Raw genomic sequence first — 14,438 nt, forward strand, 5'->3', positions numbered from 1 at the left:
AATTAAATACAAGATTATATGTAAATGTAAAAAAAGTACATGGAAGAATAAAAGGGAACCTTTGAAAAAAATTATTACATGTAGTGATTTTAGAAGACAATAAACTTTAAAAGGTGAAGAAAGTTACTTGCTGTTTTTAATGAACTTCCTATAGTAATGCAGACTTCTAGCTTTCAGAACAGTATGATAAGGTTTAAAATGGCAAAATTTAAAAAATAGATAATTTTAAACTGTGTTTCCCTGCTTATTTATAGGCTCCTGATGGCTTCTTGTTCACATTTTCATGTCTTTGCCTGCTAAACAAATGCTAGAAACTTATTTTTCCAATTGAAAGCAGATAACATGAATTCAGGAACTGATACTGATTTTCAAAAGATTTATGGTTTGTATTTCTTGGGGTTTTTTCCTTTCCTGCTCATAGATTTTTAGAGAAACTAAAGAAAATGAGATTCAGGACTTGCTGAGGGCCAAACGAGAGCTAGAAGCAAAACTTCAGAGACTCCAGGCCCAAGGAATCCAAGTGTTTGATCCCGAAGAGTCTGATTCTGATGACAATTGTACCGATGTTACAGGTGAGAATTTCATCCACAGTATTTTGTGTTGGAACGTAACTGAAGTCTCTGAATAGTAAAGCACAAGACAAATATTTTTGTTCTTTTGAAAAAAGTTTTATTAATCCAGGTTGAAAAGCAACATAAAACAGTTTAAAAGGGTAAAAGCAGCTGATGTTACAAACTTGGTTTAGATTGTGGGAACCCTGCATTTCTGGTCTTATGAATGAATAGATGAAGAAAATGGAGCACTGTCTAGACACAGTGACTTGAACTTTTTTTTTTAAGTTGTTCCATGAACAATTCTGAGTTTCCTAGTCTTTTCTGAGTTTTCTGATTCTAGATCTGAGAGATCATGTTCCAAAGGATACAAAAAGCACACCTGAAACTAGAGGGAATCTTAGATAGACTTACTGTCTATAGATGATGAGGTATGCCAGTCTCAGCTGCTGTACTTTTCAGAATAGCAGAATTAGATATTTAACAAACATGAACTGACCAAAAGAGTCATTTTATTGAAGAGTTTTTTGAAAGGGAAGCCCTAGGAATCTTAATGACAGAAAAGGCAAAACCTTGTATATGCTGTAAGAGGTATTTGATAACATGGGAAGGATTCATAGGTATGTGATCAGTCCTCTGACTTTGTATCCGATTCAAAATAGAACAATAATTGTAGCAGACAGTTAGCACCTTAACACTCTTAAGGATGGCTGCCATTACTTCTTGCACCATCAAGGGTTACTGAGGAAAAACTGTGTGCAAGTACTATTGCTTAACCTTTGTTTTGCTTATTGAGATATATCAACTGTCACATCTTGGCAGGAGTATAAGTATGCAATCTTTAAAAGGAATGTTTCAAAATGCAATGATTGGCTTTTTGCATAGTAATTATGCATTTGATGAACTTTAGTGGTATGGATAGTCTTGTTTTATATATTTTTTCTGTCTTCTTTTGTGTTAAATTAATTTTTGAATTAATTCTTCCTTTCTTACCTTTTTCTAAGTAATTTTCAATTTCCTGATTTTCTCCATGGAAGATTTATTTGGTGTCTTGAAAGTTGTCTGTTGATTGGCAGAAGTGTAGTCCAAGCATATTACAAAGAGATACCGTGAAAGCTCTCTCACACAGCATAAAGAATATATTTCAGTCCTGACCTACAGCCCCTTTAGGCTTTTTCAGTGCTGGAACATTCCTGAACAAAAGTTGTCAATTTTGTGATGTGCACAAATGACTGCAGCAATACTGTGAACTGTTTTCCTGATTTGTAATGCAAGTCAGTATTTGAACCCAACAGATGTGAGCAATCCATATAATAACAAACATTAGCAAATAACCTCATCCCATTAGCAGCATGGCTTCTCACTAACTTTGGACAAGTGCCCATTTAGAACTACAGCACACAAAGGTGTGAGCAAATCTGCTAAAGGAGAAAAAAATATCAGTGGCATGTGGCAGTAGGTTTCATCTGGAGTATTTAAGACATAATGTACCTTGTTTAGTGACAATGAAGAGGGTTTTTTTGTTTTCCAATTCTTAGCTACTGGGGCACAATCTGAATACTGGAATGGAGGAGCTTTGGGAAGTGAGCCATCCATGGGTAGTATGATGCAACTTCAGCAGTCTTTCAGAGGGCCTGAATTTGCTCATAGCTCTATAGATGTTGAGGGACCATTTGCAAATATAAACAGAGGTAAGTAATGGTGGTTTGTTTTGCTGGGATTGTATGTGTCTGTGTCATTCTTCCATCCATTCTTAAATAATTCTGTTCTTTCTTAGCTTCTTTTTGTCCATTCTTGGGTAATTTGACTAAAGCATTATACGGAATTCTTTGTGAAAATGCAAGGAATCTGTAGCTGTACATGCCAAGCTGTGTTTAATATATTTGGTGACTATGGTATGTGCAGCAGTGATTTTAGCAAACAGCAGTGAATAGTGCTTCAATGTAAGTAAACCAAATACCATTTTGTTGCTTATTTTGACTAAGGAAGATAGTGATCTCTCCTTCAATATTTGCTGGCATTAGTCTGTTTTTATTCAAATTCTCTACTTCTTAACTATGAATGTTATGTTTGTATTAGAATAAACTATATCCCTGCTTTTTTTCATTGGATTTGCATGGGGTTTTACTCTGTTTAGGGGGCCATTCATGGAAATCTGATTGCAAGACCAGGATGTATGCAATGTTACGTGAATCAGTGTTAGATATTTTATTATCAATAATTGTTGCTTTTGAACTTTGTTTCCCAAATGGCCTCTTGTAAATTGTCTTCCAGTGCTCTGGTTTCCCTCACTGTTGTCCTGGCTCTGGAACCCCTCCTGCACGCAGTTGACTTTGCTGGCAGTTTCTCCCTTTTTTCTTCAATCCTTTAGGCTCTGATTCAGAAGTCTGTGCCTGCAAAGTGGGAGGGGAGGGTCTGCTCTGTGGTGGCTCCAGCTTCACACACTAAGCCTTTCATCATGCCTTGTGGTACTGAAAGGGGAACCTATTCCTAGCTTGAAAGAATGACCAACAGCAAAATGAAGAACCTAAGAAAGTTTTTAAATTCATTGCTTCTATAGGGAATTGACATACAGTATTACAGACAGCAACAGACTTTATCTCAAGAAGAGGAAGTTCCCATAATGTTTTGCTGTCATTTATTTGCATAGTCTAGTTGAAATACATGTAGATCTGGAGGAAAAAAAATAATGTTTGATTATGAGTGATTTTATTATTCCTGCATATTTTTACTTATTTTACAACTATCATCTTGATTTTGTGGATACATTTCATCAATCCTTTTTAAAGGAAATATCATTGTAATGATAATATGAATATATTTAACACTGTTGTTTTGCCACATTATCAAATTATACGACATTATCAGATGATATGGGTTTTCTAAATTCAAATCTTAAAAATTAAAATAGTTGAGTAAAAATGTTACTACTATTTTAAATAAAATGTAGTATTCATAATTTTAAGAGGCGATGACTTATCTGTTATGCGGTGAAGATGTGAAGATCTCTAGACTTCATTTTGTTTTTTTTTCATTGGCAGATGATTGGGATGCTGCTGTCGCCAGTTTATTACAAGTTACTCCTCTGTTTTCCCACTCTCTGTGGAGTAACACAGTAAGATGTTTTATTATTAGTACTGCTGAGACTCAACCAGAAGTGGACATCTTCATTAGAGTGAGTACCTCACAAACTTATGCTAACTTATATGCTGTTTTGTTTCCACTGTCATACTTATTCAGAAATTTTTCTAGTATTTCTTTAAAGCTTTAGTAAGTGTAGCCCAATTTCAGTGAAGTCAGTGAAAGTATTGTCAAGGACTTCAGGGGAAGAAACTGCCTAGAGAAAAGAAACTGACATTTAGCTAGTAGGTCCTTAGTGCTATCCAGATTTAGTAATAAAGCACTGTTACTCAAACTTGCTTTCAGAACTACTCACCAAAACTTCAAAGAATCTGTGAAACAATGGGCTACTTCTTTCAAGTTGTTCATTTTGCAGCAGAAAATGAAAAGCCTCTTAAGGATGTAAGAAAATGGGAAATTGAAAAAAGTTCATTAGTCATTTTGCTCCTGCATTTAACTTTGCCAAGGTAAGTATTTTCCAGACTGGTAAAGCAAATGGAAACTGGTAATTTATGCAGAGTGCACAGCTTATTAAAATATATGTGATGCTTTGCTCAGTACATTTCCTAAGCTAGTATCTCCTAAGTGATACTCCTTCAAAATTTAGGTTTGCTGGTGCAGACAGTTAAAACAATATATCAGCTTTGTATAATTTCCTTCTTCTTGTAGCTACAGATTCTCTTAAAATACAGCATGAAAGATGTCTTCATCATACAGAAATGTTTTGCTTTCCAAGAGCAGTTCTCTGTCATGCGTATTGCTGGAGCCTTAGGAATTCAAGATGGCTGGTGTGAATGTCCTCAGTGTTTTTCATTTGCTTATCTAGCCTTACACCTGTCTGCAGTATTTTGATTTTATTCTGTCACATATTATTTTCTATCTTTTGGCTATTTTTTGAAATGATTTCATGGCTCTCCTGTGTGGTACCTCATGCAAGCTTTCTACAGCTTAATTTACTGAAGTCGTGATGTTTTATGACAAATAGAGATGCAATGTGTTCTGTTTGTTCAGTGAGTAATTTCCTAACCTTCTAGAAGAAGAAACATGACTTACTAAAAACACCAAGCTAGGGATACTTTTAGAATTGCCTTAGGACTGTTTCTGTTATGCATTTGGGAATTTCAGGCAGAGCTTGGTTTTGATGTTTGGGGGAGGGAGAGGTGTCCTTTTGCTGAAGAAGAGAGAAAAAGGGATTAGAAAAGATAATATGAAGGATCACAGAGTGGTAATTCCAAACCATCTGTATGAATGCAAGAATCTGAAAATACTGGTATGTATTAAGTTTCATATTAGGGTAGATTTTGAACTCCAGGGATTTCAAATACTCTTGTAGTGTTAGAACTCTTGTATTAACTAGACCTCCTGTTCCTGTAAATAAAACATCTGTCCGCAGAGAATTAAAGGCTGGTTTAAGACACTAGTAGCTAAGATTTACAACAGCGGAGAGCTTCAGGGAACAACCAGGTACCACAGAAGATGTTGATTTGTTTTCTTAGAGGAATCGGACTACAGCTGCCATACATTTATGCTCTTGGAAAGATAATGTCAGCTGCTGAGGGTATATTGACACCCCAAGGGGAGACTATTGCCAAATAACCTAGTTTTATGTATGTGAGTCACAAGTGTTTAAGAACAAAATACGCAAGAAAAAAAACCTCAGAGGAGTATTCCTGCCAACCGTACTCACTTAGAGAGTTTCTCTTAGAAAAACTGTGATGAAAATTGTAGTGCTCATATAAAGAACATAATATTTGAGAGATCCTGTCTGCTGTTGTCAGCATCCCCAAGTTATGTAGTTCCTTCTGTGGAGCAGCAATAGATTGCTGGGAGTGATAGCCATGGATATAATTCACATAAATAAATATAAAGTGCTTTTGAGTTTGGAGGTTTGTAATTCTCCTTTTTAACTACTATAAATTAAAAGACTATCCTATATCTGACAAATAATAAAGGACTTTTCCTAAAAACATCAAGGAATGGAACAGAGCCTTCAAATAAGTGATGGCAGAGCATATATACGATGTTTGTTAATCATATACATGCTCTGTGTGTGAATCCATGTTCTTTCCATGCAAGGCAATTACCTTTCACGCTCCATATTGGTATGACAGGAAGATCAACTTTTAATTTACAAAGCAATAATCATAAAAATTAATAAATGGTTTTAATGTTTTTGGTACAAGTAGCATAAATTTATCTCTTAGCTGTTCCTTGCCTCAGGGTTTATCTTAAATTCTCTGCTGAAATATTTGCTTGCCCTTTGTTGTAAGTAGATATGACTTTTGAATAAGATTTTGCAGTGAAACCCATCTTCAGAGCTTGTGTTGATTGAACTGTTTACTACAGCAGTGTAATATAGCACAAGAATGCTGATTTCCAATCTAGTTGTTTGTTGGAGGACTGTGAAGAAGCCTTCTTGAGAAATCCAGAAGAAAAACCCCGGCTAATTTACTGCAGAAAGGAGGATGGCAGAGTCAGTTCAGTCTCAGTGCAACAGTTCATTGAGCAAATTTCTTATGTGAATAAAGCAAAGGTATGGCATTTTAAAGACTGTTGAATTTTAAAAGGCTTACTTTCCTGCTATAAACAACATAAAGTGCTAGTAGTCCCAGATTTTAGGAGAAATTGCATTACACTCATTGCTGTGGATACTCATTATATGAGCAGATTGATGAAGCTGAAATTTATGAATGTTACGAAATTTTCAATAGCAGGGGAGAAAAAAAACCACTGCATTTTCACTGAAAATAAATCCATGTGCTATAGGGATAGAATTTCTCACCTGTGTTTAGCCATTTAAATGGCAAAGTTATTTATCTAAGGTCCCTCTGTAGCCACTGAAGAGAAAGAAGCGTACCTCCAGAGAGATTCCTCTCATCTGAAAATAGATCGGTTGTCATGTATTTCTCTCTACAGAGAGAACTGTTGAGAACAGCTGAAAGTAGATGCCCAACTTTTAAAAGCTTAGGCAGAGTGAATCCTACCTAAGGAATGCAACAGAATGGAATTTAAGTGTGTTCCAGAATGGTTTTGTTTGTAGTCCTAAATACTGTTCCCATTTGGACGCAGAGTTGTGTCATGCTTTGCCATTTACTTTTTCAGATGATTGATCATATTGGAGGTGTGGAGGAAGGAGCATATGAAATCTATAATTGTGTGGAAAAGATAATTAAACAGGTAGAGTACATGATACATTTCAGCTTTTTCTGTTTCTACTCTGATTTATGATCTTAAATGGTGTCTGTGTGATTACTATATGCTACTTAGATGTACTTCAAAGGATCTTTCTGTGTTTTATCATTAATATCTGGCAAGCAAATAAATCTGCACGTGGAAATTAAACCCAAAACTGAGCAGTGCTTTTATGGACAGAAGCAGAAATAACAGGGGAAAGGAATCTATTAATGGCCTAAATTCTCTTTTAATTTCTCTTTATCCATATCATAGGATTAAATTCTCTTTTAATTTCTCTTTATCCATATCATAGGATAAGGAAAGATTGCATAGTCCATTCTCTCCTTATCCTTCCTTGCGGTGGGTTGGTTCTACTATGAGAAGACTAAAACCAATGTCTTGAAACCTGTGCGTTCAGAGTTAACTTGTTTTCATCTAATTGCTCATTTATGTTCTCTGCTAGCCTGAAACAAAATGAGCATATTGAAGTTAGTAGAGCTGCGCTCATATACAGTAGAATTGAGAATAACACCAAATGTGCCTGCACTGTTAAGAATTATAGTTGCAGTTTTCTCCATGTAATTTTCTTTTTACTTAGGATATATTGGGGTGTGAAATGACAGAACTAGAAAGCAAGGATTTGGGTAGTAAGGAAGAGTCCACTGCTCCTGAAGAAGAAGTTTTTGGTGATGTATTGTGGGATGCGCATGATGAACAAGAACAGATGGAAGCTTTTCAGCAGGCCTCTAATTCAACATGTGAGCTGGGATTTGAGAAAGTAAGTACATTGGAAATGTATATAGATGAAGAGGAAGTCATCACTCATTTCCATCTCTTGTTAGGCAAGATGTACTTCTACAGAAGAAGCTGTGTCTGAGAGCATCCTTGAGGCTGTTACTCCTCAGGCTAGAAGAAGCCATATGTCTTCATAGATGGCATATTTATTTTCTGGGAGAAATGCCAGTTTGTGTGTTGTTGAATGGCATTGATGAAGCAGCAGTGTTGTTCCTGCACTGGAGAAAATCACTATAATGGTGTGCCAGAAGTAGGGTATCGTCCTAGACTTTGGTCATCAATAAAAAAGGCTCTGAATGTCTTGTTTGTTTGTTTGTTTGTTTGCTTGTTTGTTTTTTTGAGGAAATCTGAGCTGTCTTGACACCTGGAGTTAGGTCTTTTGGAGATGGCTAATGAAAAGATCTCATCTCATCATGCAGTCATACAAATGTGAGAAGAACATAGGAAAATTAAAAGTAGAGAGCTGCTGAATAGCTCAGTACTTACTCATTACTTGAAATAAAATTTTTAAAACATTTCAAATTGGGGGTATCAGGAACGATTATATGTAGGGAAGGTATACTGAGTGTAGGAAGGAAAAGTACTAAAGTGGTCATGGATAGTGATGCGACAGCTTATTTGGGCAACATTCCTTGATGTTGTTATGTAATATAAGCATGCAGATTCTGTGTTACTGTATTTAAATTGTTAGTAACCCTATTTTACTAGCACAATTTATTTTTTATTTCACTACTCATATATTGGCAATGGGTTGGAGGATTGTGCCATCTTTACTACATTCTAGAACAGTAAAATAATAGAACATTAATAGAAAAAAACACCTATGTATATCTTAACGTGCCTCCACTTCTTTTTTGCAGAAAAAATATTTCTCCCAGGTGGATGAAGGGTGGTTTTTGTTTCTGTTTTTGTCATCTTGAACTCTGCTACAACATTCTTGGGCATTCATGTGGTGAAAGAAAGCCTTTCTTTTGCTTGCTTAGTGCCTCAAAATATCATTCATGGCAGATGCTAACTTTGAAGGCTTTGTCCTGGCAACCATATGCAATGCAGTGGAGAAGTTAGGGGGGAAAGTAGGGGCAGGAAATCCTGAACAAACATAATACCCAATTGCTTTACTGTAGTAACACTAATTCAGTTTATTAGCACTGAAAGTTCCATTTTAAATAGCGTTTTGAAAAAATGTTTATTTATTTTACATTTTCTTTAAAAGAGAGAATAAACTCTCTGGTTTAAGTGTTTCATTACAGAATTTATTTCCATTTGTATTATATTGCATTTCAGTAGTTATTCCCATACCTTAATAAATCTGTACTTGCATTTGTATCTAGATGGTTTACAATACCAAGCACTATATTTCTCCCTTAAACAGTGACATATTTGTAATGACTGTTTCTTTTTTATAGTATTTTGAACGTCTAAATGACCTAATAGCAGCACCAGCACCAATTCCACCTCTGCTTGTATCAGGAGGACCAGGCTCTGGGAAATCTCTCCTTCTGTCGAAATGGTAGTTTAAACTAATTGGGTTTTTTTGTATGAATGAAATTTAAGAAAAATGTATCCGTTACATTACAAACATAGTATCAGTTTAATTAGAGGTAAAATGGGAGCATTTACAAAGCACTGAAGTTATTGAAGTATGCTGGAAAGATTTGTAATAATTGAGTAGCTAATTCCATCTGAACTGCCTTTAACATCTCCCTGACTCCAATTGCAACACCTTACAGATCTGTCTTTGCACAGCATTAGTAAGTGGTTTCAGTAGCTCAATAGCGTTGCCCTTCTCTGATACACAAGAGCGGTCCTTCAGAGTCTTTTTAACTGAAATAAAGGAAAGATCAGACCTAATAATTTATCATAGAAATGCATTTTATGCTCACTTGTAGGCTATGACAAAATTTGCTGACATAAAAATAAATTGATAGTGTCATTACTTCTTAAAAGCTTAGTGACATGTGACTATCCAGTGCCAGGAAGGGCACTTGTTAATGGCTATCAGTACTGAGGAGAGCAAAAATGGAATCTGACGTAAAAAGTTCAATTTATAGCTCAGGAAATGTCTATCCTATTTTGTAAGATAAGCATGGAACACCTCTAGCACAGAGACTCTATCTCCTTTGGCAAAACTGAAAGTTTTTATTTGAGATGTATTTGCAAAATTACAGTCCATTAAGTGCTTTTTTATTTATTTATTTTTTTTTACTTCTCTCATTAGGATTCAATTGCAACAGAAGCATTCGCCAAACACTCTAATTCTTTATCACTTTGTTGGGAGGCCCATGTCTACTAGTTCAGAATCTGCATTGATTATTAAACGCCTTACTTTAAAGGTATGCTGTATTATTACATACCCTGCATTGCATGATTCTTTGTAAAGTGTGTGTGTGTGTGTGTATGTCAGAAGATAAAATTTTCTACAGGTTTTTCTACATCAGTTAAGAGTAATACAAACGTAAGGCATTATAGAATGGGGAGTCTGATCCTATGCATTGAATGCAGATCAATTAAATAGTATCTCTGGGATATTCATAATAGATTGGCATTAGCAGTTATGCTTCCAGTGACCTATATTGATGGCTTATAAAACCATATAAGCTTCTTCCAAAATTTCCTGCCACCTGGCTAATGGGAGAGGCAGGTGGTACCTTTTCTGTCTATGTGTTTAGAAACCTGAGGCTGTATTCGCCACTTGGCACCCTATTGTTCCTAGACTAGTCTCTCTCCTATGTTAATTTATTTTTAAAATGTGTGTTAGATATGTGGGGAATAAGTGAGGGGTTTTTTTGTGCCAGGGTCTGAGCTTTCTTTTTCCTTCACAGGGTGGCCCTAAGGACCTCACAGGACTAAAACCTTTAGAAAAATGAAATAAATTGTGCTCTCCTTGCAATTTTTTCGTGTAGTTTAGAAGTCTACCTATTTAACCTGTGCAACTTTTAAGCCCTTTAAGCCTCCAAATTCATTGTCCATTGTGTAAACTCAGGTTATCTCTCTAGAATTCACACAATGAGTTGAATACATATTCTTTGTTCTGCATATGCCAGCTTTCTGCATATACCTGAAGGAAAGAATTCTGTGTGAACTTGACTAGAAAAATTGCCCCAAAATAATGTGCTGGGTTTTTTTTTCCTCTTGTGTCTATAGGACTTATTTCAACTATTCTAGTTGATTTTTAAGGTAGAATTTGTTATGTATGTTTATAATTCTGCAGCTTATGCAACACTCTTGGTTAGTGTCACCTCTGACTTTGGATCCAGCTAAACTTCTGGAAGAGTTTCCCCGCTGGCTGGAAAAACTTTCTGCACGTCATCAAGGCAGCATTATTATAATTATTGATTCTATTGACCAAATACAGGTATGTTTTCAAAATACTTGCCATTTGTCAATCTAAAAGAAACTGACTATTGTAATAGGTTCAGCTATATCTATGTAACAGAAATATTAATGTTTGCTTTGCTCTAAAGAATATATATAGAAAATACTTTTGAAAAAAGTGCAGATGAATTAAAATAGTCTTTCATTTTTATAGATAAAATTGGTGTTGGGTTGGGGTGTTTTTTCTTCTTAATTTCTCTTAACACTCTAATTTTTGAGCAGTCCAGTTACATTATTTATCCAAAGATTCAAGGCTGTGAGCTGACTTATTGGCCATGTAAATAGCCTAGTCTTTATGAGGTGAACATTTCAGTAATAGTATTCTATCTGCTTTATTTAAGGTATAGTCATGCTGATACGTATCAATGGATCATTTAGTACTGTTTCAAAAACCAGATCATGAACAATTTTTAAGGACACTGGAGAATTTATGACTGCTTTCACTGAGCTGTGCAGTTAATTAAATGTATCAACTTCTGGCATTGTTTTGAACAACCTTTGTATTAAGTAACCAAAATTTGTTTTTAAGCAAGCTGAGAAGCATATGAAGTGGCTGATAGATCCACTGCCAGTGAATGTGAGAGTGATTGTATCAGTGAATGTAGAAACATGTCCACAAGCTTGGAGGTATGTTATATTTCTGAGATGTTTCAAAGTAGCCTGGCTTAGAATTATTGTTTTAAATTACAGTTACTCATTGAAGAACAAACGGCCAGATTTGTCAAGACCTGGAGGTTTAATAGGATAACATTTTGCAACCATTGAGGACAACGAAGCTTCTCTATTGTAATTGCAATGAGGACAGGTTTTAGCTATTGGGAAACCAGATTTTTGTTTTACTGTGATGGATCTGTCCACATGACTATAAGAAAGAGGATATTAAATGCAGTCGGATGCACATCAAGAACTGCAATATGATGATGTAGATCCAGGATAAGGCTAAAAGTGGAAATTTGAATTGTGATGACTAGAATTTCTTAGTAGCAGGGAATAGCTTCAATTACTGCTTTGATATCAATCTTTAAAAAGCTCTGGAACTTTGATGTCTTTTTTTTCCTTTTGTGTGCTATTTAATAAAGTCTGAATATGACATTGTTCTCTCTTACCAAAGGTTGTGGCCCACTCTTCATCTTGATCCACTGAATTCCAAAGATGTTAAATCTCTCATTAGTGCAGAATGTAACTCTGCAAATGTTAAATTGACTAAAGAGCAGGTATGTCTGTTGCAGTTCTTCTAAAGTACCTTGCCCTAGTATAACTTCTAATGAAAACATGGAAAGATGAAATAAGCCTAGCTGCCCAAAGAAAGTATTATATTTAGCTAACTAAATATTACTGCTCAAGATAGCACGCAGTTTGAGTATTTTTACCCCATGGCTCATAGCACTGAAACACAGATGGAACAGCATAAATTATTAACACAAAAACAGTACAGTTGCACATATTGCTGTAAACATGTTCTTTTATTTTAGATAATAGAAGGTTTAGTATTGCATAATACTGTAACAATGATTGGCAGAGTGGGGAAAAAAGTATTTTACCTCTTTGCCTTGGAGACCAATTCTGTAAGGTAATCCTTATCTTGAGAGATGTAATGGTTAGATCCTAACTCTTTTAATCTTAAATTCAAAAGGAAACTTTCACTCATGCTCCTATAGCTAGAAAAACATGCAGTATTTTGTGCACTAGTTATCATGTCATAGTCTTCAGATGTTACAGATAGAAGCATATCTAGAACTTCTCTTTTCTTGTCAAACAATGAACATTTTATTGGTATGGTTAATTTCATCTTGGCTCACAGATTTTGTTTAAAATGTTGTAGGAGAAGAAGCTTGAGAGACATTGTCGTTCAGCCACAACTTGCAATGCTTTGTATGTCACTCTCTTGGGCAAAACCATTGCTTCGTAAGTTGAGATGATCTTGAAATTATTATGCTCATCACTAGATTAGAAGACTTCAAGTAGGTTTGTTAGCATTTTGAAATACATTCATTTAACATAGAATGAATCTTGTTAAGAAAAAACAGTGGAGCAGTATACAAAGTTTTCCCCCTTCACTGACTGTGAATGCAAGGGGAAGAAAAATCAGACAGTATACAATTGCATTTTGATATTAAGTGAATGCCAATGGTTGTATCTGTCTGTTTTCAGATCTTCTGTTTTTATTTTATTTTTCTGTTTTTCTGCTTTCTGGGTATGTCAGTTGCTTCAATGCTTTTTAAAGGTATTTGGAGAATGTTGGTATTGTTTTGTTAAACAGTTTAATTCACGTTTGTTTTATTTACTGATGTACCAGATAGTTTGCCTCATAGATTTTTAAATCTAAAAGGAAGTTCAACAACTGTTTAGTTTAACATCCTGCGTTTGGTACTTTCCCCTATAATTCCTGCTGTGGAGAAAATTAGTCTTCCCTCTTGTGCAAGAGAATGCTTAATAAGTGCATTGGCTTACTATTAACCTAGACTTCATCTTGTTCAGAAAGATGTGTTTTTAGCTTAGAGACTCGCAGAAGATGATACACTGATTGATAATTTACTCTGGGTGACTGATTTTCATTGTTTTTTGTTTCTGTTTTATGTCCTAGAATGCTTAATTGCTCCTGAAAAAAATGCTTTGTAAACGCATTAAATGAAACATCAGCATGTGGTTTTATCTTTATCCAACCTGATGTTCTTATTCTGTACTCCTGCTGGAGGAAAGAACACTGCAACGCACTTTTTTTCTTTTTTTAAATAAAAATGTTTCAGTTATTTTAGAAAAATCAGACAATATGACAGAAGGTGGCTTCAGGAATTCAATTCTTCTGTGTTTAATCTCACCAGGTGCTGTGCACCTTTTAAACCCGGTAGGAATTCAGAGCACTTTTGAGATAGAGCTCTTCAGTAGTTTCAATTCATCTTACTCAGCCAAATTTAATATGCTAAACCATGCCGTTTTTGTCTTTCTGCTCAGTGTTGGAAATAAAGGAAATGTTGACGAAACCCTTCAACAGTGTTTTCAATGTCAAGACACGGTGTCACTGTACAGGCTTGTTCTGAGATCAATTCAAGAATCATTGCAGAGTGATAAAGAGAAAGGTCTTTTGAGAGAGGTAAGCAGAGAATGCGTCACTATTTCTACAGGTTATGTATATTCTTTCCTGTAAAGAGTTTTTCTTAAGTTAAAAGTAAATATACGTTTATGTTGGTTCATATGTATGATTCAGAGATTACTGTATTATTAGTATAGAAGGCACAATTTTATTAATATATCTATTGCATAACTATAGAACATATGACTGCTTTGTGTTAAATTTCAACTAAGTCATTATCTCACAAAACAGAACTTTTCCACTATGATGTGATATAGAATCAGCACTTCCTTTGGTACCCTGATCCAATGATTAACTACATTGAGCATAGTAAATGTAATCAAAACATGGTA

The 14,438-nt window shown here is 35.1% G+C and overlaps 1 protein-coding gene across 4 annotated transcripts in view; it reads left to right on the top strand.

The window, feature by feature from the left end:
- NPHP3 (nephrocystin 3) overlaps positions 1–14,438 on the top strand; it is a 29,149-nt gene that overhangs the window by 1,966 nt on the left and 12,745 nt on the right. For all 4 annotated transcript variants that reach the window (XM_072853828.1, XM_072853829.1, XM_072853827.1 and 1 more), the window contains 14 exons: positions 422–572; positions 2,090–2,242; positions 3,593–3,726; positions 3,978–4,138; positions 6,057–6,204; positions 6,774–6,848; positions 7,444–7,623; positions 9,047–9,150; positions 9,859–9,973; positions 10,852–10,995; positions 11,545–11,642; positions 12,127–12,229; positions 12,838–12,920; positions 13,968–14,106. In XM_072853828.1, coding sequence (XP_072709929.1) covers positions 422–572; positions 2,090–2,242; positions 3,593–3,726; positions 3,978–4,138; positions 6,057–6,204; positions 6,774–6,848; positions 7,444–7,623; positions 9,047–9,150; positions 9,859–9,973; positions 10,852–10,995; positions 11,545–11,642; positions 12,127–12,229; positions 12,838–12,920; positions 13,968–14,106 — 1,788 coding nt within the window. The remainder of the gene's footprint in view (positions 1–421; positions 573–2,089; positions 2,243–3,592; positions 3,727–3,977; positions 4,139–6,056; positions 6,205–6,773; positions 6,849–7,443; positions 7,624–9,046; positions 9,151–9,858; positions 9,974–10,851; positions 10,996–11,544; positions 11,643–12,126; positions 12,230–12,837; positions 12,921–13,967; positions 14,107–14,438) is intronic.

This window comes from Ciconia boyciana, chromosome 2, assembly GCF_034638445.1.
Source record: "Ciconia boyciana chromosome 2, ASM3463844v1, whole genome shotgun sequence".
NCBI lineage: Eukaryota > Metazoa > Chordata > Aves > Ciconiiformes > Ciconiidae > Ciconia > Ciconia boyciana.